A 27,257-nucleotide genomic window follows, 5' to 3' on the forward strand; every position below is an offset into this window, starting at 1 on the left:
AAAAGGTTCTTCCCTCTCACGCTCCTCTTCCATAGATTTTTTTATGGAACCAAAAGTGGCTCCTCCAAGGCATTGCTCAAAGAACCCTTTGCAGCACCTTTATTTGTAAGACATGAAGGGGTTGATTAGATTGATCAGTTCTGATTACATCTGTGACAAGTGACCAGTTTCTGAAATCTTCTGAAAACCTGTTCCCCTGCAGGCGTCCAGGCTTCAGAAGGAAGTCAGTGCGCTTAAGAAGACGAGTGAAAACCTGCAGAAGAAGACTGAGGATTTGCTGACCAAGCTAAAAGAGGTTGGTCACTGTTGGTGTGGCTTGTTTTGCTCACGCTTGCTGCACCAGAGTAAGCTTCTTCTTTTTATCATCATCATCATCATCATCATCTCATCTTCTTGTCTCAGGAGAAGGACCAGCGCACAGCCATGGAGGAGAAATACCGCAACGAGCTGAACGCTAACCTCCGACTCTGCAATTTGTACAAGGTCAGTTGATTGTGGGGAGTCAGTTCAGCCAGCAGTTCAGTGTTTGGGGTTTGCTTGTGGTGTCTGATTCTGAGCTGTGTGATCTCAGAGCTCAGCTGCAGACTCGGAGGCCAAAAACACGGAACTCAGCAGAGCCGTGGAGGAGCTTAACAAGCTGCTGAAGGACGCAACAGAAGGTATGAGCGGCTTTTCTTACGTTTTCTGATTCAGCAAGCATAGAAAGCATGATGGCTGTTCGCTAAAACGATGAGCCACCATGGACAGGCGAACCGCTGTAACCTGTTTTGTGGCATTGATGCTCAATAAGTGGTTTATTTGCTAATAAACCATAATCAAAAAATAGTCTGACCGGGAATGTAATTGAAAGTCCAGGGTCGCCTGACAAGAGTCAGCAGATTATTAATATGAGCAGTGCAGTGCTTGTTTACAGCAGCAATATGCAGCATTTTGATGGAGCTTTGGTGGTGGAGCTGCAGGAGAAGAACCTCTCCAGGACTGTTAGCGTAACGCTGGTTACGCTACACTACCGCCTCAGTCCACATGCTTCTCTACCTTCAGATCAAGCTTCTGGAGCTTGTCCAGAAAAGCTTGTGTACAGCTTAAAGTGTGATTTTGTATTTACTGCAGTGGTTTGGAAGTTAATTGCACTTCCCAACTATAGGGGGAACCCAGGAGCAACATCAGTATGGTGTCTGAATACTTGTTTTTATCAAGTATTTTTTAGATTTTAGAAGCATAACTGCCCATTTAATGACTTCGGTGTAAGCCTTGTGCATGACGTCTCTCTCCCACAGCCAACAAAACCACTGAAAAGAAGTTAGCAGATGTGGAGGGCTCCCGAGGCAAAGTGGAGGCTGAGCTGCAGGAGAAGATCCAAAATCTGAAGAAGGAGTTGGAGAATTCCAACACGCGCCTTGAAGAATTCAAGAGGAGAGGTGCAGTGGCTACCCTGGTTTGCGCTGTAATGACAACTGTCATTTGTTTGTACTGGGGTTTGAGTGCTGCCGTTATTTTAAGGAATACTTCATCTAGAAAGGAAACTAGCTGATGTTATAATAGATATCAACAAATCCAGCTGATGTTGGCTAAAGGTTAACAACTTTAGCTGATAACTATGTTCTCTGATTAATCACATTAGCCAATTTTGGCTAACTTGTCAGATAAATGTTTATAACTGCAGTGGTGGTTCGCTAATTTATCTAATGTTAGCTAGATGTTAATGACGTTATTCTGATAATTAGCTAACCTAGCTGACCAAGGGCAGCACAATATTGGAAAAAATTACGATTGCAATATATATATATATTTTTTATTTTTTTTATATGTATATGCAAATACTTATATGTACATATGCTAATGTGTATACTTCTATATATATATAAAAAAAAAGATTTTTACCAGACGTTAGGGAACAAAAATGTCTCAATATTAATGTTTGTTTATCCAGTATTGGACTAAAATAGTACAGTGGTGGTACAGTAGGGGCCAGATATAATCTAAAAAACTAAAAAAAAAAATAATAAATTGTGCGTGTCCACATTGTGATGCCAAAGTGATATATTGTGCAGCCCTAAGTTGACGTTATCTAAATGTTTATGGCTCTAGCTGATGTTAGCTAGATGTTAACTGCATTGCACTGCAACTGATTAACGGCTAAATGTTTACTACTCTGGTTGAAGTTGAATTAATGCCCAGAACTGTGGCTGATGTTATTTAAATGTTAACTACTCTAGCTGATGTTAGCCAGGTTCAGAAACAATGAAAAATATATTTCTGAGACAAAATAACATGTTGGCACGTCGTCCGGCGAGGAGAAAACATCTCATTTTGCAGTCAGTGCATGTTCATCAGCATTCAATACAGTGCTTCTTAGCTGTAGCGCTAGCTCATCTGAAGAGGCAGCCCCTGTTGTTCATCTAAAAACGAAATTGCTCACAGCGTTTCTGATGTTTCTGGACAGGAGTTCCAGCTCTCACTGAAGAGGAGCTGACCAACTTATCTCCAACAGCAGCTGTAGTGGCTAAGATCGTCAAACCTGGCATGAAGCTTATGGAGGTAAAATAAAATCTATAGTTTTTTGTGGTTACTAAATTTCCTTCTTAAACTCATTATGCATTACATATTGATGATGTTGCTGACTGACTTCTGTACCCTGGCAGCTGTATAATGCGTTTGTGGAGGCTCAGGACCATCTGCAGCTGCAGAAGATGGAGAATAAGCGCATTAATAAGGTTCTGGATGAGATTGTGCTGGAGGTGGAGACCAAAGCGCCCAGCCTGAAGAGGCAGAAAGAAGAATATGAGAATATGCAGAAGTCCATGGGCAGCCTCTGCGCCAAGCTTGAGCAAGCAATGAAGGTGTGTGCTGAAGTCTGTGCAGTTTTGGAAAGCCAAAAGCAACTATTATAATTTATTATTATTACTATTATTATTTAATTTTTAATTACATATTCTTTTTTCTTTTTTTTTGTTTTAATATTTTTGTGCGTATAGCACTTTGAATTGATGCTGTGTACAAAAGGCGCTATACAAATAAACTGGCCTTGCATATTACAATTACAGCCTTTAGGCCAAGCAAACAATATATGCCCTTCTGTGACTGATTTGAACATTTTCACAAAAATATGGACATTAAAATACTTTATGTAGGGTTGATCATGAACGTGGTGAGCTAATCTGCTGAATTGGCTCTTTGGGAAGTAAATTCACTAGCTTTTTTTTTCTCTCTTTCACCAGGAGATCCACAAACTCCAGAAGGAGACGGATGAGGCCAATAAGAGAGCCTCAGTGCTTGACCGAGACAATCAGAGGGCTGAGAAACAGATAGCAGACATGTCTCAGCAGGTAAACTGGCTCTGTCAGCTAATTCAGTATAACATTGTTGCTTGAGGATCCTTTAGCTGTATATTAAACATGGCTAGTTGATGTTATTGAGGAACACCTGAATAGTTTGGGATTAATATTGTTCCCACCAACACAAATGTGTTTATCTAGAGAAGAGCCATTTATTTTATGTGGTGTATAGTTTTCTGTATATGATTTAATTATTGTGGGTATATGTATTTAAGTCATTTAAATTATGGCTTCAATATTTATTAATATTATTATTGTTATTATTATTGTAGCAGTCATTATATTACGTTAATAACTAATCTAATCAGATGAAAGAAGTAGAAGATCCCCTTAATCTCTGTATGGGATCAAAAAATAGCCCTGCAGGTTCGCATACATCAGTTCCACTGTACTGTTCTCACCATTCTCACTGTTCTGCTCCCTCTCGTACCTGGTGTCAGGTTCGAGTGCTGCTAGTGGAGTTGGAGGAGGCGCGGGGGAACCAGGTGGTGCGGGGGGATGTGAACTCTGCGGTGAGCAGCAGCTCGGAGGTTTTGGGTCCTCGGCAAGTGGCTTTCCGCAGTGTGGAGGAACTTCAGCAGCAGAACCAGAACCTCCTCGCCCAGCTCAGAGAGCTGGAGGAGCAGCGGGAGAGGAGCGAGAACGAGGCAAAATGTGCCAGGTACTCACCACATGCAAACAGAGTGGGGAGAAAAAGGCACACATCCTCCAAAGATACAAATTCAAGTGACCGTCAGTACACTGTGTGCTCTTAAAATCCAGAACTTCACTGCTGAGTAGAGAGATTTCACTGGTAGCAACAGTGTGCTGAATATCGGTTGTTGTGTTTCTCTCGTGACAGCAAGACCAGGACCCGACTGATTTACTATAATTGAGGGTGTAAACCTGAAGCTTTAGTCAGGAAATGCTGTGACCAGCAGCCTTTATTTGACAAACAATTTCTTCATCAGATGAATCTCTTGCATATGTCCAATAGCAATATCCCTCATTACTTCTCTTGTTGCACACGATTGCTTTGGGCTTAAATGCTGGGCATTATGCAGGTTCATTCGGTATAACATTTAGAAATTGCATTTCTAACAATATAGTCCTCAAAGTCTTTATTAAAAGCAATACAATACAAAAACATTAAGATTGTTTGTACTAGGGATGAAAATTGGTAAGTCAGTACAAACTACCCAAATTCTTTGATTCTCAATATAAATTTTTCAGTATCATGGCAAAATCTAAAATTAAACTATGAAATTAAATATATATAATGAATTAATTCATATTATTAATAATTCATATATTTTTTGTCTTAAAATGCACGGTGTTATTTTTTTATTGCATTTTAATTTTTTTAGTTTTGTTTGCTTTTATGACTATAAAACATCTCATCTCAGAAATCTGTAATCTAGTGGTTTTGAGCTGGAAATGCAATTTATTAATTGTATTAATTAGGTTGACCAGAATAACTTTTAGTTAAATAGAAATAAAACAAAGCTGAATATTCATCATTATTTGTAATATTTAGGTGTTTGTTAGATTTAATCTGGTCTTTTATAAATGTAATAGCCTCTTCCTTCTTGTTTTTTTTCAACTGCAATGGGGGCCCCCTTCCCTTTGGTCTCTTCGTTCATTAAAGGCAGAAGCCTCATGCTGAGCATCTCAAAAACAACAGAAACCGCAAAACGTTAAAGTTAAAATACTGGGTTAAATCTCTGTGGTTCATCATTCTCGTAGCACAAAACAGCGAGGTATATGTGCATCTCTCCTGCAGGCAGAAGGAGTTGGAAGAAAGTCTGGACAAGGCACAGAAGGAGCTGGAGCTGCTGAAGGAGCAGAGGAACCAGCAGAAACAGCTGGCTGACTCCACCATGAGGCAGAGAGACATGTACCGCATCCTGCTGCAAACTGCTGGACTCAACCTCCCTCCACAGGGTGAGGTCACTGTACTAGTTTGCTAGTGATGGAGAGACTGTAAAGCTGGATTTGGTGATTTATCAAAAGGATATGTTTAATTTTAAGGTATTTGTAAGATTGAGCTGAACATATATATATATATATACTCTTGTGTTCTGCAGTAAAGGAGCGCTCAGCATCTGTCCATTGGCTCCAATTACAAGTGTATTTCAGAACTCAAATATATGGCAACAGTAATTATCTGTAGTAACTGATTATTTGGTACAGGTGCAGGAGATGAAGATAAACGTGCTAGATTTTTATTTTTAATTATTTATTATTTTTATTTTTTTCATGGCGAACTCATGGAAACATATCAGAGAGAGGTCATGCCATGCAGATGTCTCGCCTGAGCAAAGCGATGCAAAAGCACAGTCCTCCTACTGAAATGCTCGGGTGTAATGAAATTGCTATTATTATTATTATTATTATTATTATTATTGTTTAGGTGTAGACAGCGGGACCCAGCCTGCCACCCCCAGCCGTCCTGGAAGCATGCCCACCCGATCCACACCGGTACGGTCTGCAGCAGCAGACTCGCTCCAGTCCACGCAGGCTAAAGCAGCTTTCAAGCAGGTCAGTCCCACTGATCTACAGCAGTACTAGTCAAGTTAAATTTATTTGTATAGCTTTTTACAATCAGTAGTTAGTAAAATAAAAATAAATAACAAAAAGACATGAAAAATCTAAGACCCCAGTGAGCAGCCAACAGCGACTGTGGCAAGAAAAAAAAAACTCCCTCCGAGCTGGAGGAACAAACCTTGGGAGGAACCAAGACTCACAAGGGGGACCCGACCCGTCCTCCTCTGATCAGAACTATTTATAGATTATTAGTAAAAGTTACCAAACCATCTAAACTGTTAAACTGCTCTGATCATAATCATAATATAACAATCACAGTTTAGTAGAACTTAATATAGTCATGGCAGTGATGGTCAGAGGAATGATAGTTAATGGTGGTGATCTTAATAGTGGCAAATATTTAAGAGTCCATTTAGGTTTAATATGGTCATTAGGCAGGTAGCAGTGGTAGGAGGGTGTGCCGCTGGTCTGGCATGGGTTGTGGTGGTGCGTAGTAGGCCTGCTGGTCGGACTGGTAGGTGGCAACTAGTCTGATGCAGGTAGAGGCAGTCTTCCGGCAGGTCGGCTGGATGACCACATACTCGGAGAAGGTAAAGGGACGGAGTTAGTTCTCACTAGTGGGACATCCCTGCAGAGATTTTCCCTCCTCAAACACTCCCACTCTCACTTTATGAGGAGTTCGGTTGCTGGAAAGGTCGAAATTGCTCAATTGGCCAATTTATTATTATTTTAATTTTGCCTTTAATCTGTTTACCCCATAAATGACGAGTGACAAAAGCGTTATGTGAGACCTGACGTGTTGATCAGTTGCAGTTAGGTCGCTCATGCCAAGAAGTCCATAGTAATCTGCTCCAGGGAGTCCTATTCTAGTGGCAGTACTTCTCTACAAGAACTAGACAAGCTGTGTGTGTCTGTATATGTTTTTGACATCTGTGTCAGCAATACTTGTACAAATAGCTGAACGCATTCATTAGAAGGGGTGTCCACAAACAATTGGCCATATTGTACAGTATTTATCTGACTGTGCTGCTGTTCTTTCCTCGTAGCTGAACGATGCGTTTATGACCTATAAGAAGGAGAAGGCAGAGAACGACAAACTGCTGAATGAGCAAAATGAACGTCTGCAGCGGCAAGTTTCAGAACTGATGTCCCAGAAGGCCAGACTGTCCTCTCAGCTCGACTTCGCCTCCAAGCGGTAAGTAGATCTGCCTTGGTGCGGCACAGTCATCCAGTCTGATCGTTTTATTTAAGTAGAAGATTAAGTAGAAGATCTTTCATCCTCTAACTTTTGAACATGTTGTCCTCTGCTGGCTTGTTAGGCATGAGATGCTTCAGGAAAATGTGAATGGGTACAGGCGGGAGATTGACTCTCTGCGGGACAAAGTTCAAAAGCTGTCTGGCACGTCTCAGAGATACGAGCAGATCATCCACACGATGACGCAGGACCTGAGGGAAGCCAACGAGAAGCTTGCAGTAGCTGAGGTTTGTGAGAAGGCAGTATAACTTGTGCACCACCACTCCAGTTGAAAGGCAGGTTAACTTCTAATGATCCTAAATGAGCTCCGCTCTCATTGGCTGCCATGTATTGTACCACATTCAGATAGTATGAGCTTCAGCGTGAATGGGTGTAGCTAAACGGCTGTAAGCTTAATTGGTGGATATGGAAATTCACATGAGAGTCGCAGAAAAGTTTGAGAAAGCTGTGTGTCACATGACCAAGACAGATCTGGAAACCTTGTAACCTGCCATAGGGCATCTATCAAACCGTAAAAGTTGATAGGCTTGTGTTTTTGTCAAGAAACCTGTGTTTTGTTTTTTTTTGTTTGTTTGTTTTTTTTAAATATCGCAGTGAAATTCATACTTACTTACTTATTTATTTAGTGTGTGTGTGTGTATATATAATATATATATATATAAACAATGACAAATCATTTTTTTTAATATATATATATATATATATATATATATATATATATATATATATATATATATATATATACACACTGCTTTGTTACTGTGTTGTACATTTAAATCCCTCAAAAACAAATGTTAAAGAAGGAGATAGTAGAAGAGTTCTAGATGGTGCTGATCTATTTATCTATTTTAATCTATTTTTAAAAAATAATTACACTTTCCTTTTTTTTTATTATGCAAGAACTAAAAAAAAAAAAACGAGAATTGGTTGTAAATTGGTTTTTTTTTTTTTGTCTGTTTGTTTTAATTTTCCCAGTATCACCCAGCCCTATTTAAACTGTATGCACAAAGGAGTAAACTGTATATTTGAATACATTCTGCATTTACAGACTATATCCAACTTTTGTGTCAGATGTTTTCCATGATCTGCGTCCTTTTAAAACTGGGCATTTTAGTAGCCTCTGAATTTCATTCAAATGAACCAGTTCTTTTATTGTTCTTTTAAAGGTACGCAGTGAAAACCTGCGCAAAGAGCGTGACATCCTGAAGCAGGCGGAGAGCCGGCTGGCCCAGGAGAAAGAGTCCATCCTGGCTGAGCAACGTGGCCAGAACCTGCTGCTTACCAACCTCAAGGCCATCCAGGTACAGCTCTAGGAGTACGCTGTTGAGGCTGATAGTAAGGCCCATCAGAAATTCTATGTTTTATTTATTTATTACAACCTGGGACAGAAACCTGGGACTGGGGGTTGAGCTGGGGGACCAGCTACTGAACAAAAATGGCTAGGCCGACCAAACCTGGAACCGCAGTGTGCTGCCGTGAGTGACGGTCGCCTAGCTGAGACGTGGGTTGCCAGTAAATCCTGGCCGTGAGCGAGCGCAGGGTTTCCTGCTTCTGAACATAAACTCTGAGCATAAGCTGGCCTCAACACGCTTCTACAGTACAGGGAACCTCTCTTGAAACCTCAAGGTCTCAAACGATATAATTCTCGGCACCGAATGACGGTATCGAGGCTTCTTAAATACTCCCCAATCCCAGGTGTAACTCATGAACATGAAACGAGACACTGAATCAAACACATGAACACAAATGAACCTGAACTGATACAATGAACGAGACATGAACACAAACGAGGAGGGAGTCCTTATTTGGGCCTGTGGGCGGTGGCTCAGAATCGCCCCGGGGGAGGGCGCGATACTGAGGGGCTGATAGGGTATATTTTTAATGTGTGTTATGATTTTCTTGGTCTGCTGTTTTCATATAATTGAAGGCACTTACGTGATGAAATTGCCACTAATAGCTTGTGCTATCAATATTGTCCAATATTATTCATTAAACGATATTTCGGCCCCCGTCAGAAACTCCTTGATCCGAATTTCGATGAGCTTATTGTTCTAATAATCTGCTTTCTGATGTCTCAGCTGACAATGGAGCGCTCAGAGGCTGATATCAGACAGCGCTATAGCAGCCAGATCACCCAGCTGGAGAAGGAGGTCGCTCAGCTGAAGAAGAGGCTTGAGCAGGAGGTGGAGCAGAGACACGCACTGGAGCGCAGCCAAGACGTAAGCTCTGACTTTTGAAACGAAAGCTAACGAGAAGCTGTTTGATGATCAATTTGACCACCCCGGTCACTTCCTGCCAGCTTTTCTTTAACTCCAGGCACTCCAGCGGCTGTCGATCATCTCCTTGATTGTTTTCTCATGCCGACTTTGTGCTCTTTAGGCTCAGTTGGTTGAAGCTAAGAAGCAGCTAACCTCCCAGAGCGCTCTGCACCAGAAGACCAAGGAGCTGCTGAAGAGCGCAGAGCAGCAGGTGTCCACTCTGAGACAGCAGCAGACCAATGCTGAGAACCAGAGCAGCACAGGCAAACCAGCAGTGAAGGGTGAGCACACGGAAACATGATGCGCTGGATCTGCAATTTATCTTACAGAAGTTGATCCTTTTTGATCTGCTAGTTAAATTGGGCTTATATTAGACCAGAATAAGCATTTATTAATAATAATAAATAATAATAATAATAATAAATCCTGTTTTCTGCAGCTGCAGCTCCTGGTGTTCCTCAGCAGGAGGCGGAGGAGCTTCGCGCTCAGCTGAAGCAGCTTGAGGACCAGAACTCTGACCTCAAGGAGCGTCTGAAGAGCACCACAGCCAGTGTAGAGGAGTACAGGGCAATGGTGCTCAGCCTGGAGGAGCACATCGGCAAGGAGAAACAGGTGAGCCTGCTGGACCTATAGTTATGATGCCAGCTTGGCCTTTGTTTCCAGACCAGACTGTGGAGAATTAGGTACTGTAACTAGGGACGCAACCTGCAAAAGACGCAACATGTATTAGCAGTGTTCTCCTGGGCTTTTCATGATCTCTATGACTCTATAACTTGTAGTTTAGTATTGTTTATAGTTCAGATGCACTGTTTTATGATGCATGGACTCAAGCGCATGATGCTTTGCAATCATTTATAATCTATTAAGTGGGAAATGTGAATCTGAATAGAAAATCATACCAGGATCTTAAAGCCCTCCGCTAAGGTTCCTGTTGGTTTAAATGCTGTCTTTTTAGACAGCTATCTGACTGTAATGCTCAAGAACTACACCAGGTAAACTTCTTGTGCACCCCCCTTTTCAAATTTAGCCTAATTCACTCTGTCTTTGCTCTCCCTGTCAGGTGGCTGAAGAGGCCCGGGCTTCCATTGAAAATCAGCTGAAGGAGGCGCAGGAGCTAAACAAGCAGCTGGAGTGCCGTCTGGGGGAGGCAGAGAAGGAGAAGCAGGAGCTGCAGGACGAGAAGCTCAAAGCTGTGGAGAATGTGGAGAAACATGTAAAGCTTGTTGAATTTCTGGGTTTCAGGATGTAGCTTGTAGTATGGCAGTTGATCTATATGTTGTGTCAAAATGTGGTGATAACTGGACCAATAGAAATGCTCCAAAATGGCTTGGAATAACTGACTTTTGTCATAAATATTTTTTTTCCTGCTATTTTGAAGCATTTTTGTGTGACTGTGGCGGTACATATGAGTAGTGGTGTTTTATTTAACTATACTATATATATATATATATATATATATATATATATATATATATATATATATATATATATATATATATATAGTTATTTATAGTCATTTATATTGTTTACCTGTTGTAAAATCTGAATAATCCTGTTTAAGTGGTTGGTTAATTTTTTAACTCTGAGATTCACTGGATCACATTGATCATACACAAACAGAAAATGACCTATACATTCGAATCTCATTGAAAAATGAATGTTTCGTGCTAAACTTCGCCTCTGTTATCCTTTCTCAGGTGAAGGAGCTGAAGCGGAGTGTGACCGATATGCAGGCAGAGCTGCAGGAAGCACTGCAGAGAGCTACAGCCGCTGTGACTCAGGAGCAGCGTGCTACACAGGACAGCCAACAGCAGGTGGGCGTTGTACCAGCCTGCAGCAGTTTTATTGACCTCTAATTGGGTTGACTCAACTCTCTTGACCTCTTGTGCAAATTCATGTTTTTAGTCATTTATTATATACCTATTTTACATTGTATTAAATTGTATTTCAAAATTGTATTTTGTAAGTATTTATATCCAAAATTCTGTTAGCTACTGTTTAGAAATGGCAGTTAACAGGAATGGTGGAGGTCAAGTTGAGACCTAGGACCGCTGGGAAGCTTTAGCTGATAGACTCTGGAGTGGTGGTGCACTATTCTACTGTGCAGTGGCATCTGCACAAACATGACCTTTGCATTATCAGTGCTTTATTGGGGGAATTTTCCCAGTGCCCATAAAACCTATATATTAGATTTAAATTCTTGCTGTATTTCTCCAGAAACTATGCCAGGCATGTCCAGTTCTAGTCTAGATTTCTGTTTCAACACACCCATCTAAGTCTAGTTAATGACTAATTGACTTGGGCATGTCTAATCCAGCATATCACCGAAACGTACCATGCGGTGACATGCAGTGCTCCTCCTGGTTAGCTGTTTAATAAAGGCTTTTAACGTCTTATAGGGGGCGGCCTGACCCCTCACACTCTGACCCCCTTAGTGTTTGTAACCCGTTTGTCCTCCCTCTTCCAGGCTAAGCTGGCCTCAGAGGCGCAGAGCAAATATGAGCGGGAGCTGATGCTGCATGCTGCTGATGTGGAGGCCCTGCAGGCTGCTAAGAAACAGGCCCAGCAGGCAGCGCAGAGCATCAGAGAGCTGGAAGAGAAAGCACAGAAGGCCACAGCTGAGCTCCAACAGGGCCAAGTGGCTTGGCAGCAGCAGGAAAAGAGCCTGAAGGTAATAATGATGGTATACTTGATGAGTGCAGGTTTAGAGTCTAATGCAAGCCTTTAACACTCAGTGGATATTGCTGTGTGCAGGAGGACCTGGTGAAGCACCGGCAGCGCGTGGATGACCTGCAGAAACAGAACAGCATGCTGCACGAACAGATGGAGAGTCTGAGCGCAAAGATGGCTGCGACAGTTCAGCAGCAGGCGGTCCGAGAGAGCGGCCTGAATGTGTCGCTCGATGAGGACGGCAAAACTCACGAGCAAATCCTGGAGATCCTCAGGTAAATGTCCTGTAATACTCTGGTGATGTTTTACAGGACCTGGAGTATTGGACCATCAGCAGGAAAGCTATATTCCTTTCCATATTCCAGGAATGATGAGATATTGGGGAAGCTGATCCGTTTAGGAGAAAGCAGGCTCCGTCAAAAATAAACTCTGGGCTTAACAAAATAAATAATTAATAAAATCAGGGCTTAACTATTATGAACATTTTCATTGGTGCTGATTAAGCCTCTGAAATCTGTGCATGTTAATGTACAGGGGCATGCAACAGCTTGGGTACCCCTGGTAAAAATATCTGTAACTGTGGAAAGTAGCAGAGTAGCTGATCTCCAGATGCCATCAAGTTAAAGATGAAACCCTCAGATTCTTACAATTCTGTTGCAAATTTTAAAGCTTTATAAGTAAGCGATGCCCACAAAGCAGAGGAAGCCTATAAGAGGAAAACAAGGCTCGTATTTGTATGTATTTGTTCCCCACACTCTTGTTAACTACCGTTTATAAATGGCAGTTAACAGGAACAGTGGTGGTCAAGTTGAGGTCTGGAAGTCCAAGAAGACTCGTAGGATTGCTAGAAAGGCCAATCACCCCCCCTGTTTGACTGCAAAAGGCCGTTGGGAAGATTTAGCCAGTGCACTCTGGAGTGGTGGTGCACTGTTCTACTGTACCAACGGCAATAATATCGGGATCATAGCCCGTTTAATTATGAGACTGATATCGAGATGTTTACCCTTCATGTGATTCGTGACAGATATGTACGTCGGGAGAAGGAGATAGCCGAGGCACAGTTTGAGGTTGCTCAGGTGGAAACTCAACGCTACAAGCAGCGCATGGAGCACATGGAGAAAGAGATAAAGGAGCTCCAGGACAGCCTGACCTCCGAGCGAGACAAACTGCAGGTAAAGGGAGGGTTAAAAAAAAAAAAAAAAAAAACGTAGCCAGTCATCAGCAGTACGGGGCTAATAATACGTTAAATGCATCGTCTGATCAAACCGCTGTTGAGTTGTTCTCGGATCAGAGATTCATACAACATGGTTTCTGGGACCTCTGTCGTTGACAGCTGACTGCGAAGACCATGGCTCAGCAGGAGGATAAGCTGAAGAGGCTGGAGAGTGTAAACACACTGACTGAGACCAACAAGATGCTGAAGGAGGAGAAGAACCGGCTGGAGCAGGAGCTTCATCAGAACCTGGCAAAGGCGAGGCCAGCACACACACACACACACACACACACACACACACACACACACTAGTGAACTAGGGGCAGTGAGCACACACACAAAGCCTGGACCTCCAACCGCTGAGGCACCACTGCCACCAAATTACAAATTCACTTTTCAATTTCTGCTCTGTCACCAGTAGTTAAGCTGTAAACATGAATTATGGTCCCTCAGTTGTGTAACAAATGCAGACCCTCACAGTTTAAGGGGTTAATTAGGGCTGGCAAGTCTAATCCTGAACCACACTCTTAACGCTCTCCTCACCGCTCAGGTGCGTAAACTGGAGACGGATATGAGACCTCTACAGGAGAGCAATGCTGAGCTGAGTGAGAAGAACGGGATGCTGCAGGCTGAGAAGAGGCTTTTGGAGGATGATGTCAAACGCTGGAAGAACCGTGCTCAGGTCAGCAGATGGCTCCTCTCTGCCTAGATCTTTACTACTTGCTTTCTACCTGTATGAACCATGGTGGATTAGTACTAACTTACCGGACTATGAGTAATCCTGAAGGAAATTGCATCATTGCAAAAGCGATGAGATTAATCTGAGCTTAATTGGGGACGAGACTTGAGTGAGTGTGTGTTTGTGTATTGGGGTGGACAATAGATTTGTCATTATCATTTTTGTTAGTAGCCCTAGTGCCTGAGTGTATATGTGTGTGTACATGCATCTTATTCTCTGTTGATTTATGTTGTAGCAACTGGTGAGCCAGCAGAAGGACAGTGACCAGGAGGAGAATAAGAAGCTCCAGGCTGAGAGAGAGTCTCATTTGAAGCGAATCCAGCAGTTGACCGAGGAGACGGCCAAACTGAAGAGTGAGCTGGCCAGGTGAGTAAAGGGCCTAGAGTGAATACACTAATTAAAAACACCAGTCCTCCTTTTAAATTGTTTTCTTTTCAATCTTATTTAACTTAAATTTTTGTTTACAAGTTTATTAGAGCTTGACATCTGCTTTATTGAGCTTTATCTGGATGCAATAACAGTAATAATCATAACAACTACTGCTAAATTAGACATAATTATATAAGAATAAGTAAAGCCCAGATGACACAGAAATTATATTAATTTAATGAATTGTATTAAATCCAAAAAAATTCCACTTTGCATGTTGTGGTAGTAACTTCAGGCTCCTGCAGATGGCGCTGCATGAGGATGATTGGGCTATATATACACCTGTGGGGTGTGTGACGGGATTCATAGATTGAGAACAGGTGGGACAGTGCAGTGAGAGTCTTGTTGGATGTGTGGAAAACGAGTCACAATGCAGATGCAGCTAATGATTGGCTAAAAGGAGTGATTGCATTTGGGCGTGGCCAAAGACAGCATGAAGGAAGTAGCTGAAACTGCAGGTGTATGGAAGCATACGGTCATACAGGTCTACCAGCAGTGGCAGAAATCCCTGTCTACAGGAAATTCTCCACAGTCGTGAGCAGAAGAGATTAAAGGCCTCTTGCTTTTGCTCATGTTTTGATGGTCTGCAGCTCCCTGTGGAGCGTTCTTTCAGTAACTGGTGGTGAAGAACCTGCACTGACTTCTAGAAGCAGTTCTTGTGGTCTTTCGGCCACAATTCTGAGGAGAACGTCCTGTAGGCTTGAATCTCTGCCACTGCTGGTAGACCCGTATGACCGTAAGCTTCCATACAGCGACACACCTCAGCACTGTACCACCTCTTCTTAATCTATGAATCCCATCACACACCTCGCAGGTATTTATAGCCCAAGCTTCTTCATGCAGCCCCATCTGCAGGACCCTTAAGTTACTACCACCCTAAGCATGCAGGTGGCCAATTTTGGAAAAGGGTAAAAAATCTGAGATCTGTATAAATGGAATATTACAGGAAACGGCAACATTTTAGAGCGAGATAAACTCCATGTCTAAGAAATGTGTGAACGAGAATAAGGTTGGTTCATAGTGTGTCCGTCTGTGTGAGCAGGGCGAATGCGTCGGCGTCCTCAGTGCAAAGTCAGGTGCAGAACCTGAGGGAGAGTGCAGGAAAGCTCACCACGGAGAGGGACAGCCTGAAGAAGGATCTAGAGACCAAGACTCTGGACATCCAGGAGAAGCTCAAAACCATCACTCAGGTCAAGAAGATCGGCCGCCGTTACAAAATGCAGTATGAGGAGCTAAAGGCACAGCATGATAAGGTACACCGCACACAGAGACTTCCATGCAGCCTTTGTGCTGCTGTGTTGTTGAAGCACCTGCTTGTTCACTAATTAGAGATCCTTGAAGAATCTCAGTTACAATGTGAATGGATCAGGGGTCTCCCTGACTGTAACACACACATTCCTATACCATATAAACCCACCAGTGAACCTACTGCAGCATAGTGTAGTAAAGTCTATACTATCTCTAATGTATTGTTCCCTCTGTCCTGTTTCCTGTCTTGGTGTGTGTCCTGTGTCAGATGGTTGCTGAAGCTGCCGCTAAGCCTGCGCAGGCGGAGGAGGCACAGCAGGAGGCACTTAAAGCCTCGGCACAGGAGGTCCAGAACTTGAAGACCTCTCTGACTCAAGCCCAGAGTAAAACCACTGAGCTGGAGGCTCAGGTAGAAAGCCAACAGAAGGTACAGACCTTTTATTTATTTATTTATTTATTTTATTATTATTATTTTTTTTTTATTCCAGCCCTCAGGGGGGTGGGGGGCTTTCTAATCCTTTCAAACACAACAGCGGTCTTGCATTATTGTTATCGAGGTGGTTTTCACCGTTGTAACAGCATCTACACAAATCCTGAGACTGAAACATCATTAATATCTTTTGTGAAAAAAGAAAAGTATTGGGACACCTGCTCATTTTCATCTGAAATCAGGGGTATTAAAGACTAACTGTCTGACTCCGTTGTTCAGGAAAAGCCTTCTACTAGATTTTGAAGTTGGATAATCACCACCTCATCTCACAAAATCATCCACAACTTTCCAACTCATCCCTTAGCACAGTTCCACTGATCCACAGCTCATTGCTGGGGGGGGCTTTATACCCCTCTAGCCCACACTTGCCAATAGGATCATCTTTATGTGCTCCATAGGCTCTTATTCTATTAGCAGTACTTCTCAACACGGAATAGACAAGCTCTCTGTGTCCGGTTGCACATCTGCGTCCGCAGTGGGTGTAACTTAAAGCAGCAGAGTGCATTCATTAGGCGGGGTGTCTGCAAACATTTGGACGTGTTGTGTATCTCTTTTAAATGCTATTTAAGAGAAGAGTACATTTCGAAATGAGGTGCGAACAGTGTCACACTAGGTTTAGAGAGGGTTCCTAGAGTCCTGCACTTACAAGACAAGTGTTTGGGATCCTTTATTGTTAAGACTGTGGAGCGTTGGTCTGATGGGGTTAAAGGATATCTTAAAACTAATGAATGCTCAGATGAGAAAGCACTGAACTTGAAACCAAGACCACAGTGGTGAAGCCAGGCTTTATAAAGGAGTCTGTGTGGGCTTGATTGGGCTCTGTGGTCTGGCTCACACTAACCAGAGCTCATTAAGGTGTTCCTATGTGTTAATAGGTGCGTTTTACTAGGTAGTAGAGTAGGTGAGAAAGCTAGGGTTAGTTATATAATGGTAGAGGAAAGAGTCTGAGCTCCTATCAGTTGGGAACCAGTATTATATTTATTTAATTATTTATTTAATAATGCAAGATAAGTGCAGGTTAAATGCAAGATAAGCTACTTGCATAAGAAAGGAGTTCAGAATATGCTTCACTGACTGTAACTGGGAGAACGGCGTCTCCATCATTCCCACTCCGGGCCGGAGCACTGCTGCTACTGCACTATGGAGCTTTGGTGGTGGAGCTGCAGAAGGCGAACCTCGCTCCAGAACTGCTGTGTACCGCTGCGTAACCCATAGTCATATTATGATGATATGATAATTATAATGATATTTTATCGTATTGTGATAAATGTTATTGTAATAACAGTATGCTTTTCTAATCATATGGAGGAGACTGTTAATAAACACGCTTAATAAACACTGATCAGCTGCAGATTTCATTACTAACAGTGTAATTACACTGAACGGTTCATTAGATGAAGAGCAGCAGATGTTCAGTATAAATCACTGTATTCAGTACAGGAGAGGATCTGAATAGTAGTTTATAAGAATCTGTCGCTGCTTATGTATTTAGTCTGTAATTACATGTGTAGTAATAAATATTATGTATCGTGGAAAAAGTCAGTTTAAATATCGTGATCTAGTATTTTTTTACCATATCGCCCAGCCCTGCTTCAGATGCTGCTTCTTAATCTCTCAGCTTGTCCAGAAATGCATGTGTACAGCTGTCCGAGGGGGCGCTCCAAGTGTGATTTGTATTTACTGCAGTGGAGTATATATGAATTACACTCTCCAACCATAGGGGGGAGCTCTGGTGCATGAAATACCAGCATATAAAACGTAAATGCTGCTTTAAAGGATACAACAAAAAATAGAAAATAAAGGAGTTTGTATGTTGTGTGTTTCTTTGTGCAGGCGGCAGCAGAGCGCGAGGCTGAAGTGAAGAACCTGCAGGAGCAGCTGGCTCAGGTTCAGCCGGAGCTGACCCGCCTTCGCTCTGAGCTGCAGGAGAAAAGCACTCAGGAGGAGCAGCTCAGACAGCAGATCACTGATAAAGAGGAGAAGACCAAGAAAGCTTTCATGGGAGCCAAACAGAAGATCAACCAGCTCAACAGTAACTCGCCCTGTTCTTTACATTGTGTCAGAATATAATAAGTGGACCAATAGAAATGCTCTAAATAAAATGTATGCATTGTTTTCCACTGGAAGCTGAGAAGTTTTTTGGAATGTAGGTGCATTTGTATTTGTGCAATTGATAAAATATACATTGTTAAATATTTCTTTGTAACGTGATCAACCTCGATGGTCCAGTGGTCTGCTCAGGTCTCAGATTCTTCAGAAATGTAACGGTGTATGATCTGACTTCAGGTGCGAAGGAGCAGCTGGCCAAAGAGAACGAGGAGCTGAAGCAGCAGCGTGAGGAGCTGGAGGTGAGGATGAGCGCGCTGAAGTCTCAGTATGAAGGGCGACTGAGCCGCCAGGAGCGAGAGCTGAGGGACCTGAGGGAGCAGCAGGAGCGTCACGGAGAGCAGAGAGATGAACCTGTGGAGCAGGGAACCAACAAGGTATGATGTATACTGCAGACCAGGGCTAGGCAAGATGGACAAAACATACAAACTGTTCTTATTCGTTGTCTATATCATCGTCTTCTAGATGATGTAACGTCTTCTAATAAAGAATATGCATAAAAATAGATGTTATACAGCTCTGGATTAAGAGAAAAGAAGTCCCAACAGCGATGTGAAAGACTAGTGGAGAGCCGGCCGAGACATGAGAGCTGTGATTGGCCGTCGAGGTTATTTCACCATAGTGATTTCTGAATGCTCTCAAAGTTCAAATATTAGTGCTGTGTTTAAATCTAAATAACTTTTTTACATTATAATTATCATTTCTCTGCATTATTTGAGCAGTTTTCATTTCTGCGAAAAAAAAAAATTTTTAATAACATTTTTTTTTCCTTTTTTTTTGCTGGAGCTGTATATAAATAACAGGAGTTAGAATAACAATTAAAGTAATTATTTCTGTTGATTGTGTTTATTTTTGTTTTATTGTTTATTATTATTTCTGTACTTTTCCTGCTAATTATTATTTATAGATTATCTGCCAATATGGTATGATTATAAAATTATAGTGCACCCCTAGTTGTAATTTTTAAAAAATTTTTTATTATTCTTATTATTATTAAAGCCCTGCATCACTGGGCTGTGAAGTAGGGGTGTGTGATATGTATCGTCTGCAATAATTTCTTAATTGTTGTTTTACCGATGTGCGGGCAGACCTTATTGAGTCTGTCACTCACTTTGCGGAAACTGCTCTGAGTGCTACACATATTCACTGCTCCCGTTATCCTAAAAGTATAAGAAACAGTGCCATCACTTCATTTACAGTTTAAGTGAAATAGATCTTGAATTTGTGATAAATGATAATGATAAAACTTACTAAAAAGTTATTAAAACTAAAAGTAAATAAATTAATAGAACAAGCTAGCGCAATGAGAGACATTTACAAACACATTTGGAGGATTAACAGTATTGTCTTATCGTTATCGGCAGAATCCCAGAAAATATCGAGAATTTTTTTGGTCAATATTGCATTATTACTGTAAAGCAGTGGACCTTCTCTATAGTGATCGATCATTATCAGTACCTGACCTCACTAATGCTCTCAAGGCCGAATGCCATCAACCATAATGGCTGTTTCTATGCCAAATAAGCTCCTATATTGTGGCTAGTACTGCATGCACTGGCTGCCTGGCTTCTGTTCTTCTAAACCTCTTCTCTCTTGCAGAATCCGGAGCAGCAGAGACCCTCTGAAAGCAGACAGATCTCCCTGAAGCCCACTCCTGCTGCTGACAGAGGAAGGTAAAACTCTTCGAGAGACTCAGGATTACAGTGAGCTGGACGGTTGTTTTTGGGGGAACGTTGTGGGCCGTAGTTTTTAATGGTCCTGTCTGTATGTCTGTCTGTGTTCCTTCAGTGCCAGTTCAACCGAGCCCCCTACAGCAAACATCAAACCCACTCCTGTAGCTGGAGCTGCCAGCAAGCCCCCGCCCAGCAGCAAGTCCACCCCCAGAGCCAGCATCCGCCCAATGATCACGCCAGCTACCGTGACTACGGCAACCCCTACTGCTACAGTCATGCCCACTGCACAGGCGGAGACGCAGGAAGGTGAGGGAGAAAATCTGAATGGGCAGACCAGCACGACTCTGTCCGGGAGGAGCAAGTCTGACCGTTTAGCTAGCATCACAACTAGCATCACGGCCTGTGAAATTGATTACTGTTAAACTGAAGATTTATTGATAACTGATGGTGTGCTCCTTTTTAAGCCTTAAAAAAAAGACACATCTCTGGTATTTTGACTCTTTAAAGCCCGAACCATCAAATCATTGCAAAGGTTTTAAAAACTGCTTGATCTTCTGGCCAACTAAAAAAAAATTATAATTTATATAAAAAATGTTTACATATAAAAAAAAAAACAATTGCTGAACTCCTTATACTCAAAGTAGCCTTTAAAATTTTACTTCAGTAATTTTACTTCAGTAATTTTAACCTTAAAAAGGGTATATTTATTTTTCAGTAGCATGCAGTACACAGGTAGTCCAGCATCTTATTTTCTTCATTGTGTAATTATCATTTATTTAATTTAGATCATTCATAAGTTATATGAATATAAATTATTTATCAATATTTATTATTTTATGTATTAATTATTTTATTCTTTAAATATTTATTTCAATGTTTATTTAAAATATGATCTGGTACACTTTGCTTTAAATACTCAACACTGAGTTGTTGTTCATCGTCTCTCCTGCAGCTCTGCAGCCGAGTGAAGCTCCTGTGGAACATGTGACTGTGTTTGGCAGCGGCTCGGTGCGCTCCACCAGCCCGAATGTACAGAGCACTCAGCCGATCCTCACCGTGCAGAGCCAGGCCACTGCCTTCGTCCAGCCCACTCAGCAGCAGGCCAGTCAAGAGCCCTCGCCGGCAACCATGATGGAAGCGGTGCACAGCTCTCAGATGGAGAGGCCCTCCACCTCAACGGCTGTCTTTGGCACAGGTGTGTTTTATTTTCATAAATCAATATATTCTGTTTTTGTCCTGTACACTTGGTTACCAGCTAATCCTGACTGCGCTGGCTGGCCACTTTATCGGAAACATAAGCTACCTATGTAATAGCTTGTCCATTGCTTCTACCGCCTCCACTTATCAGTCTTGTCGAGTTGTCGTGGGTGCACATGGTTAAAGGAGCCACAGTAGAAGCGTGTATTAAGTCTTGGTTAATAAAATGCTTAATATGGCCACAGTTAACACACAGCTAATCTACTAGCATGTCGATTTCCGTGCATTACAGGGGTCTTCAGCTGCATGTTTTGTATAGCCAGAGTTGGTAGTTTTAAGTTCATGAAGCGCTGCCTTAAGTTGGATGTTTCTGATAAAGTGGCCAGTGAGTGTAGGTAGCAGGCAAGAGTTTCTGATAAACTGGCATTTCCGTGTGTGTCTCCGTGAGACTAACGTAGCTGCAGTGAGAATGTCTCTGTGTGTGTCTGACTTTATCCACTGTGTGTGTTCAGTGTCTGCGAGTGCAAGTTCATCTCTGCAGAAGCGCATTCGAGACGAGGAGCTGGAGAGTTCCACCGAGGTGACTGACAGCACACAGGATGACCCGACCGAGCCGTTGCCCAAGAAGATCAGATTCGTACAGAGACCTGGGCTGGAGGTGAGGATTATGAAAATACACCACGGCGCTGATGTAGACTGGATACAGTGTGCTGTGTGTGTTCTGTGTGGTAATTGGTTCTCTTTAAAGGGCCCATATCCAATATTTCTCCTGGGTTTCATTTATTTCTGTGTAGTCTGCTTATGGCATGCAGAAATACATGTGTAAAGCATAGGGTATCCCCTTTAGTGCAAATTCCTGACAATAGGGGGAGCACATGAGCAAAAATACCAGTTCACAAAATGCTGCTTGGGTCCCTTTAGTTCCCACGTAATTGTGTTTGCAAAGTCAGACCCTGTGATTGAGAAGCACGTTTCCCTCCTGCAGGAGGATGTTGGTGCTGAGGAGAGCAATGATGCAGATGCTGAAGCTCCTGGAGATGCCATGGAAGCCCCAGATGCTAGTGAGGTTTGTGAAGGGCAGTTATACAGTATTATACTGTATTATATCAGATTACAGCATGTTTTGCACCATGCATGCACGTCATTCAGTGCTTTACTGGTACACGTTTCATCATGTGTGTGTTTGTGCTGTGGCAGGAGGCCTTCCCTGTAGTAGGTGAAGTGGGGGAAGTAGAGGAGTCTCTCACTCAGTCCGTTCCTGTGGATCAGGTGAGCGAGTCCCAGCAGCCCTCAGAGTCTCAGCTCAGCACGCAAGACACATCTGACGAACGCGGACACGACGTTATTGTCATAGAAACAGACACTGACAGTGAGGAAGAAGAGGAGGCTGAAGAGGAGGCCGGACAGGTCAGAAATCAGCAGGATTTCAGATCCTCATTCTCTTTATTTAGATATAATTGAACGATAAGAATATAGTAGTTAATAATAATCGTCGTCGTCATCATAATTAAGCTTAAAATATGAATTATCTGAAAAAATAATTGCACTTATTCTGGAAAGTTAGATTAGATTTTATATGTATATATTGCTTGATATTCAGACTGTTTATATTAATCAGCCTTTCAGTTCTATAACATTCATATTTTTATATAAATTGATAAATCAGCATTAATTCTTATTTAATTCATTCTCTATTTTTTGTATTATTATTTATGTACGGATTTGTTGTTGTTGGCTGTATTTCACTGCTGTATAAATAGTTCCTTCAATCACATTTGTGTTGAGTGTTTTTAAAAAAAATAATATTGGATCAAAAAAAGGTGGACCACGCACCTCAAGATCTGCCTTCCTGCTCCTTTAACCGAATAACCGATATAATGGAGTTGGGTTGTCTATTTACACCACCTATAATAAAAATAATAATAATAATAATAGTCATTTAAAAAAAAGCTTTTTATTTATTCATTTATTTATTTAAAGCATCTGCAATTGCAATACACCGGAGTATCCGTATCATGCATGTCTTTCCTTTTTCAGTATGGAGAGGACGAAGATGAGGATGATGAAGATGGGGATGGAGCGATGGCTGAAGAAGGGGAGGAGAGTAACGAAGGCAGTGCAGATGTCAACGAGCCGTTTGAGGGAGACGACACTGAGGTACAGATGTATACACACACCTTACTGACCCCTTTTGTCGTGGTGGTATTTGTTTTTTTTGGGGGGGGGGGGTGCAGAGGATAAGAGGAACATGTGGTTTTGCAGAATGCTTTCCCAGAATGCCACAGAAAATATTAAGTTATCATGAAAACATGTATTTTTTCTAATAACTGTGGGCGCCTCTCTGTTTTGGTGGTACTGTATTACAGGCGGCCGAGGCCACTGACCCGGGCACTGAAAATGAAGAGAGCCAGGGAGCATCGGACTCCATCCAGAAACAGGCTGATTCTCAGAGCAGTGGTAAATACTTACGGATTTGCACTGTTTCCAGCTCTCCGCATTGACCTGCTGCAGTATTAGACTAATATTAACCTATTACTGTTTATTTGTTTAGGTTTTTGTCTTTATTGTTTTTTAGTTTTGGACAGTCTGGTGGTAGTGCTTAACATTGTATCAAAATGTAATGACAAATGAATCAATAGAAATGAACCAAAATAGTTTGGAATAAAATATATTAACATTAACTTCCATTGAAAGGTTTTTTTTCTTCTATTTTTGGAGATATGATGTTTTTGCGTGATGGCAATGATATTAAGCTTTATATCTCTAATGCTCAGAGCTTAACATACTTATCCTTGTATGCAACATGCTCTCATGTTCCCGATGCAATCTGACTCCCTTTAGTTTTCATTCATGGTTTCGTAAAATGAGCTTTTTTGTGATTGATCTCCTTCCTTTATGTAATCCTGTGTGTAGGTGAAGCTGCTGTTAGCACCATGGAGCCCTGTCCTGCTGCTGAGCCTGTCCGGGAGCTACAGGTGACCCCCAGCACATCCAGCACTACGACGGCCAGCCTCGGCCCACGCCTGCCGCAGTCCCCCCGCAGACTGCACCACACGCCCCCACCCCGCCTCAATATACACCCCATCCCTGAGCTTGGGCCTCCGCTCATGCAGGTAAGCCTGATCTGCTTGCTTCAAAATAAAAAATAAAAAAAGTTTCGCTGCAAATCTAGCACACACTCCTCCAACCATGTGGAGATGCCGTGGACTGACTCATCGAATGTCACATGAACAGTCCGTTCATTCAAGATTAAATCAGAAAGTAAATCAGTTTTTCTATATTTTTTTGGATCAGCAAAAAAGAACATTGGCCTATAATTTTACATTTCAGTTTGAAAGTATTTTGAGTTTCTGCTCTGTTTGTATTAACTGCTGTTATTTTGACACAGTCTGGCCAAAACCACACCATCATCGACCCGCCCCTGCCGTAGCTGATTGCCGTAGCTGCCGTAGTTGACTGTGACGGGATCTTCCATTTACGTTTCAACCAGTGGCCAATTATTCTTATGTGGAACGACAATGGGTTGATTTACTTGAAGAGTTCTCCTGTTACCACTCAGCCCGAGTCCATATGAGACTCCCAGGCCTCACACTAACATAACTCTGCTCTCCACTCACACAGCAGAGTGATGGAGCTGCAGATGTGTGGCCGTGTTGGTCCATGCTGGTTTTATCCCCACGCTCCGTTCACATGACGGACAGCTGCTCAGTCTGTGTGTTTTCACTGTAGCTCTACGTCCAGACTGAGGGAACTATTAGTGGAAGGCCTAACAGCAGCAGGAAAGCTATATTCCACACGGTTAGGAAAAAGTTCCTAGTTAAGCACGAGACTCCAGCGCAAAGATGTCACCAAATAATCAACTATTAAATTAGTTGGTAGTGATTTAGTGATCGATTTCAGTCGAGTAAGTCGATTGGTTGCTGTGCTCCTAATTCACGTTATATTAAAATGTGAAAGTGGGTTCTGACGCCGAATGGCTCGCCTCTGTTTTCTATGAATATGCACTTCGGTAAGCCACATTAGTCTTGTAGTAAACCATGTCTTGACTGATCTACTATATGTGTTTTTTTTTTAGGTATAATATACTTGAGGTTGTGCAAAGCCTGACAAGGTGCTAAAAGCTGTTGACTGTGGTCATTAATCCATTCCAGCTGTTTGACCATTACTGTTGTGTTCCTAACAGAGGCAGACAGGCCAGGCTAGACGATCATCTATGAGCCGCGCGCCCCAACTGACACCTGGAATCGGGAGCATGGTAAAAGAGCCTCTCGTCCTCCCTCTCATATTTACAGCCTTAAGAAATCTCAGTGGATTCTCAGCGTTCTTCCTTTATGCGTTTTCTTCCTGCAGCAACACTTCTTTGACGATGATGACAGGATGGTTCCCAGCACCCCGACTCTAGTGGTGCCGCACCGCACAGACGGCTTTGCTGAGGCGATTCAGTAAGTATCAGTAACCAGCTTTTTCATTTTTTTTTTTTTGCTCAAGAAAAATTAGGAACAAATTAAATTTGTCAAAATATATTCTCTAAATAGTAGTATTATTATTATTATTATTATCATCATCTTATTTTCTTATATCATTATATTATAACCTAGTGAAGACCTCAGACTGTAAAAGGTCAGAAAGCCAGCCTCTAAAAATTTACCCAAGCTTTCCTTAGAAAAAACATAGGAATTTCTTAGATTTCTTCATATGTTCTTAATAAAAGTTAAGAGGAGAAAACTTGGATCATTAAAATTAAGATTTTTATACACTTACATCGTTTCACATTTTATTGTTTTCTTCTGCGTCCATCTTTTATGCTGCATTTTACAGCAGATCATAAACGGCCAAAGGCAAATTTAAAATTGACCTTTTTATTTAGTTAAATCCAGGCAAAATGTAGGAAAAACGGAATCAAACTGTGTTCAAAATACTTCAGTTAGCCAAAGCTAGAAGTGACGGTGGACAAAACAATCCTCTTTGAAAAATACGGGAACCGTTGAAAAGCTGTTATTAGAATAATCTCCACTTTCAATCCTGTTAAATTAGTTAAATTATCCTCTGTCTGTACTGTGTTGTCTGTCCGCACTTGTTTGTTTGTGTTGCACTTGTGTCTTGTATGCACTGTCTATGTTGCACCATGGTCCGGGAGGAACGTTGTTTCGTTTCACTGTGTACTCTGTATGTAGTTGAAATGACAATAAACCCACTTGACTTGACTTGACTTGACATTCATTCTGTGGTTCAGCGATTTTAAAATGCTTGTTGTAGAGGCTGACCCTCTGTCTCTCCACATTGTGCCTCTACTTTCTCCTTAATTCCGTTTATCTCTGCCTTTCTCAGTTCTCCTCAGGTTGCTGGTGTCCCCAGGTTTCGTTTCGGCCCCCCTGAGGACATGATCCCCCAGGCCAGCTCGTCTCACTCTGACCTGGGCCAGCTGGCTTCTCAGGGAGGTGAGTATGCTGTCTGTGCTGCGGCTCAGCCGTCAGGTGTGACCTGATTTTCAATATTTTCATCCTTTAGCCCAACTGTAATCAATCAGCCAAGATATGTTTGGCATTACGAGGCTAATTTAGCTACTGAATAATGATGAGTAGTGATGACCATAAACTTACCGTAAATGCCTAAAACATCACACTGTCCCAGTAAAGTGTGTAGTTTTAATGAAATAGTGACCTACTGTTACCTATAAAATGTGAATGTGTGTGTATGTGTCAGGCTTGGGCATGTATGAGAGTCCTCTCTTCCTAGCTGCTCATGATGAAGAGTCTGGAGGCAGGAGTGTCCCCACTACCCCTCTGCAGGTGGCAGCGCCAGGTAGCCAGCACTCACCTGTGTATCACATGATCTGCATGGAAATGGTCCCCTAATCTTTATTCTCTAATGAAGAACGGGGGGGAAACAATGTTGAACAATATTAGAGAACAGGAACAGTTCTATAATCACTGTTCTTTAGGGTTCTACATGCTCCTAATTAGAGAACACTGTGTAGAACACTATTGAAGAACAGGAACAAGCCCTAGACCCTTTTCTTTAATTAGAAGCACTGTGTAGAACGCTACTGGAGAACAGAAATGGCCCCTAGTCCCTGTTCTCTAATTAGAAGCACTGTGTAGAACACAATTGGAGAACA

The 27,257-nt window shown here is 42.0% G+C and overlaps 1 protein-coding gene across 1 annotated transcript in view; it reads left to right on the forward strand.

The window, feature by feature from the left end:
• tpra (translocated promoter region a, nuclear basket protein) overlaps window positions 1-27,257 on the forward strand; it is a 35,637-nt gene that overhangs the window by 4,393 nt on the left and 3,987 nt on the right. The window contains exons 7-47 of the mRNA XM_072691430.1: window positions 203-295; window positions 403-483; window positions 572-659; window positions 1,278-1,418; window positions 2,444-2,538; window positions 2,643-2,840; window positions 3,219-3,326; window positions 3,776-3,996; window positions 5,098-5,258; window positions 5,728-5,855; window positions 6,908-7,056; window positions 7,181-7,343; window positions 8,283-8,417; window positions 9,195-9,335; window positions 9,496-9,655; window positions 9,814-9,986; window positions 10,435-10,587; window positions 11,072-11,188; window positions 11,842-12,045; window positions 12,129-12,319; window positions 13,069-13,216; window positions 13,378-13,515; window positions 13,808-13,939; window positions 14,232-14,362; window positions 15,468-15,678; window positions 15,942-16,100; window positions 17,997-18,195; window positions 18,450-18,646; window positions 19,869-19,942; window positions 20,058-20,248; window positions 20,895-21,137; window positions 21,652-21,797; window positions 22,125-22,205; window positions 22,337-22,546; window positions 23,177-23,296; window positions 23,506-23,596; window positions 24,053-24,252; window positions 25,323-25,394; window positions 25,490-25,581; window positions 26,468-26,577; window positions 26,843-26,941. Coding sequence (XP_072547531.1) covers window positions 203-295; window positions 403-483; window positions 572-659; window positions 1,278-1,418; window positions 2,444-2,538; window positions 2,643-2,840; window positions 3,219-3,326; window positions 3,776-3,996; window positions 5,098-5,258; window positions 5,728-5,855; window positions 6,908-7,056; window positions 7,181-7,343; window positions 8,283-8,417; window positions 9,195-9,335; window positions 9,496-9,655; window positions 9,814-9,986; window positions 10,435-10,587; window positions 11,072-11,188; window positions 11,842-12,045; window positions 12,129-12,319; window positions 13,069-13,216; window positions 13,378-13,515; window positions 13,808-13,939; window positions 14,232-14,362; window positions 15,468-15,678; window positions 15,942-16,100; window positions 17,997-18,195; window positions 18,450-18,646; window positions 19,869-19,942; window positions 20,058-20,248; window positions 20,895-21,137; window positions 21,652-21,797; window positions 22,125-22,205; window positions 22,337-22,546; window positions 23,177-23,296; window positions 23,506-23,596; window positions 24,053-24,252; window positions 25,323-25,394; window positions 25,490-25,581; window positions 26,468-26,577; window positions 26,843-26,941 — 5,944 coding nt within the window. The remainder of the gene's footprint in view (window positions 1-202; window positions 296-402; window positions 484-571; window positions 660-1,277; window positions 1,419-2,443; window positions 2,539-2,642; window positions 2,841-3,218; window positions 3,327-3,775; window positions 3,997-5,097; window positions 5,259-5,727; window positions 5,856-6,907; window positions 7,057-7,180; window positions 7,344-8,282; window positions 8,418-9,194; window positions 9,336-9,495; window positions 9,656-9,813; window positions 9,987-10,434; window positions 10,588-11,071; window positions 11,189-11,841; window positions 12,046-12,128; window positions 12,320-13,068; window positions 13,217-13,377; window positions 13,516-13,807; window positions 13,940-14,231; window positions 14,363-15,467; window positions 15,679-15,941; window positions 16,101-17,996; window positions 18,196-18,449; window positions 18,647-19,868; window positions 19,943-20,057; window positions 20,249-20,894; window positions 21,138-21,651; window positions 21,798-22,124; window positions 22,206-22,336; window positions 22,547-23,176; window positions 23,297-23,505; window positions 23,597-24,052; window positions 24,253-25,322; window positions 25,395-25,489; window positions 25,582-26,467; window positions 26,578-26,842; window positions 26,942-27,257) is intronic.

The sequence above is a fragment of the Salminus brasiliensis genome, chromosome 11 (assembly GCF_030463535.1).
Source record: "Salminus brasiliensis chromosome 11, fSalBra1.hap2, whole genome shotgun sequence".
NCBI lineage: Eukaryota > Metazoa > Chordata > Actinopteri > Characiformes > Bryconidae > Salminus > Salminus brasiliensis.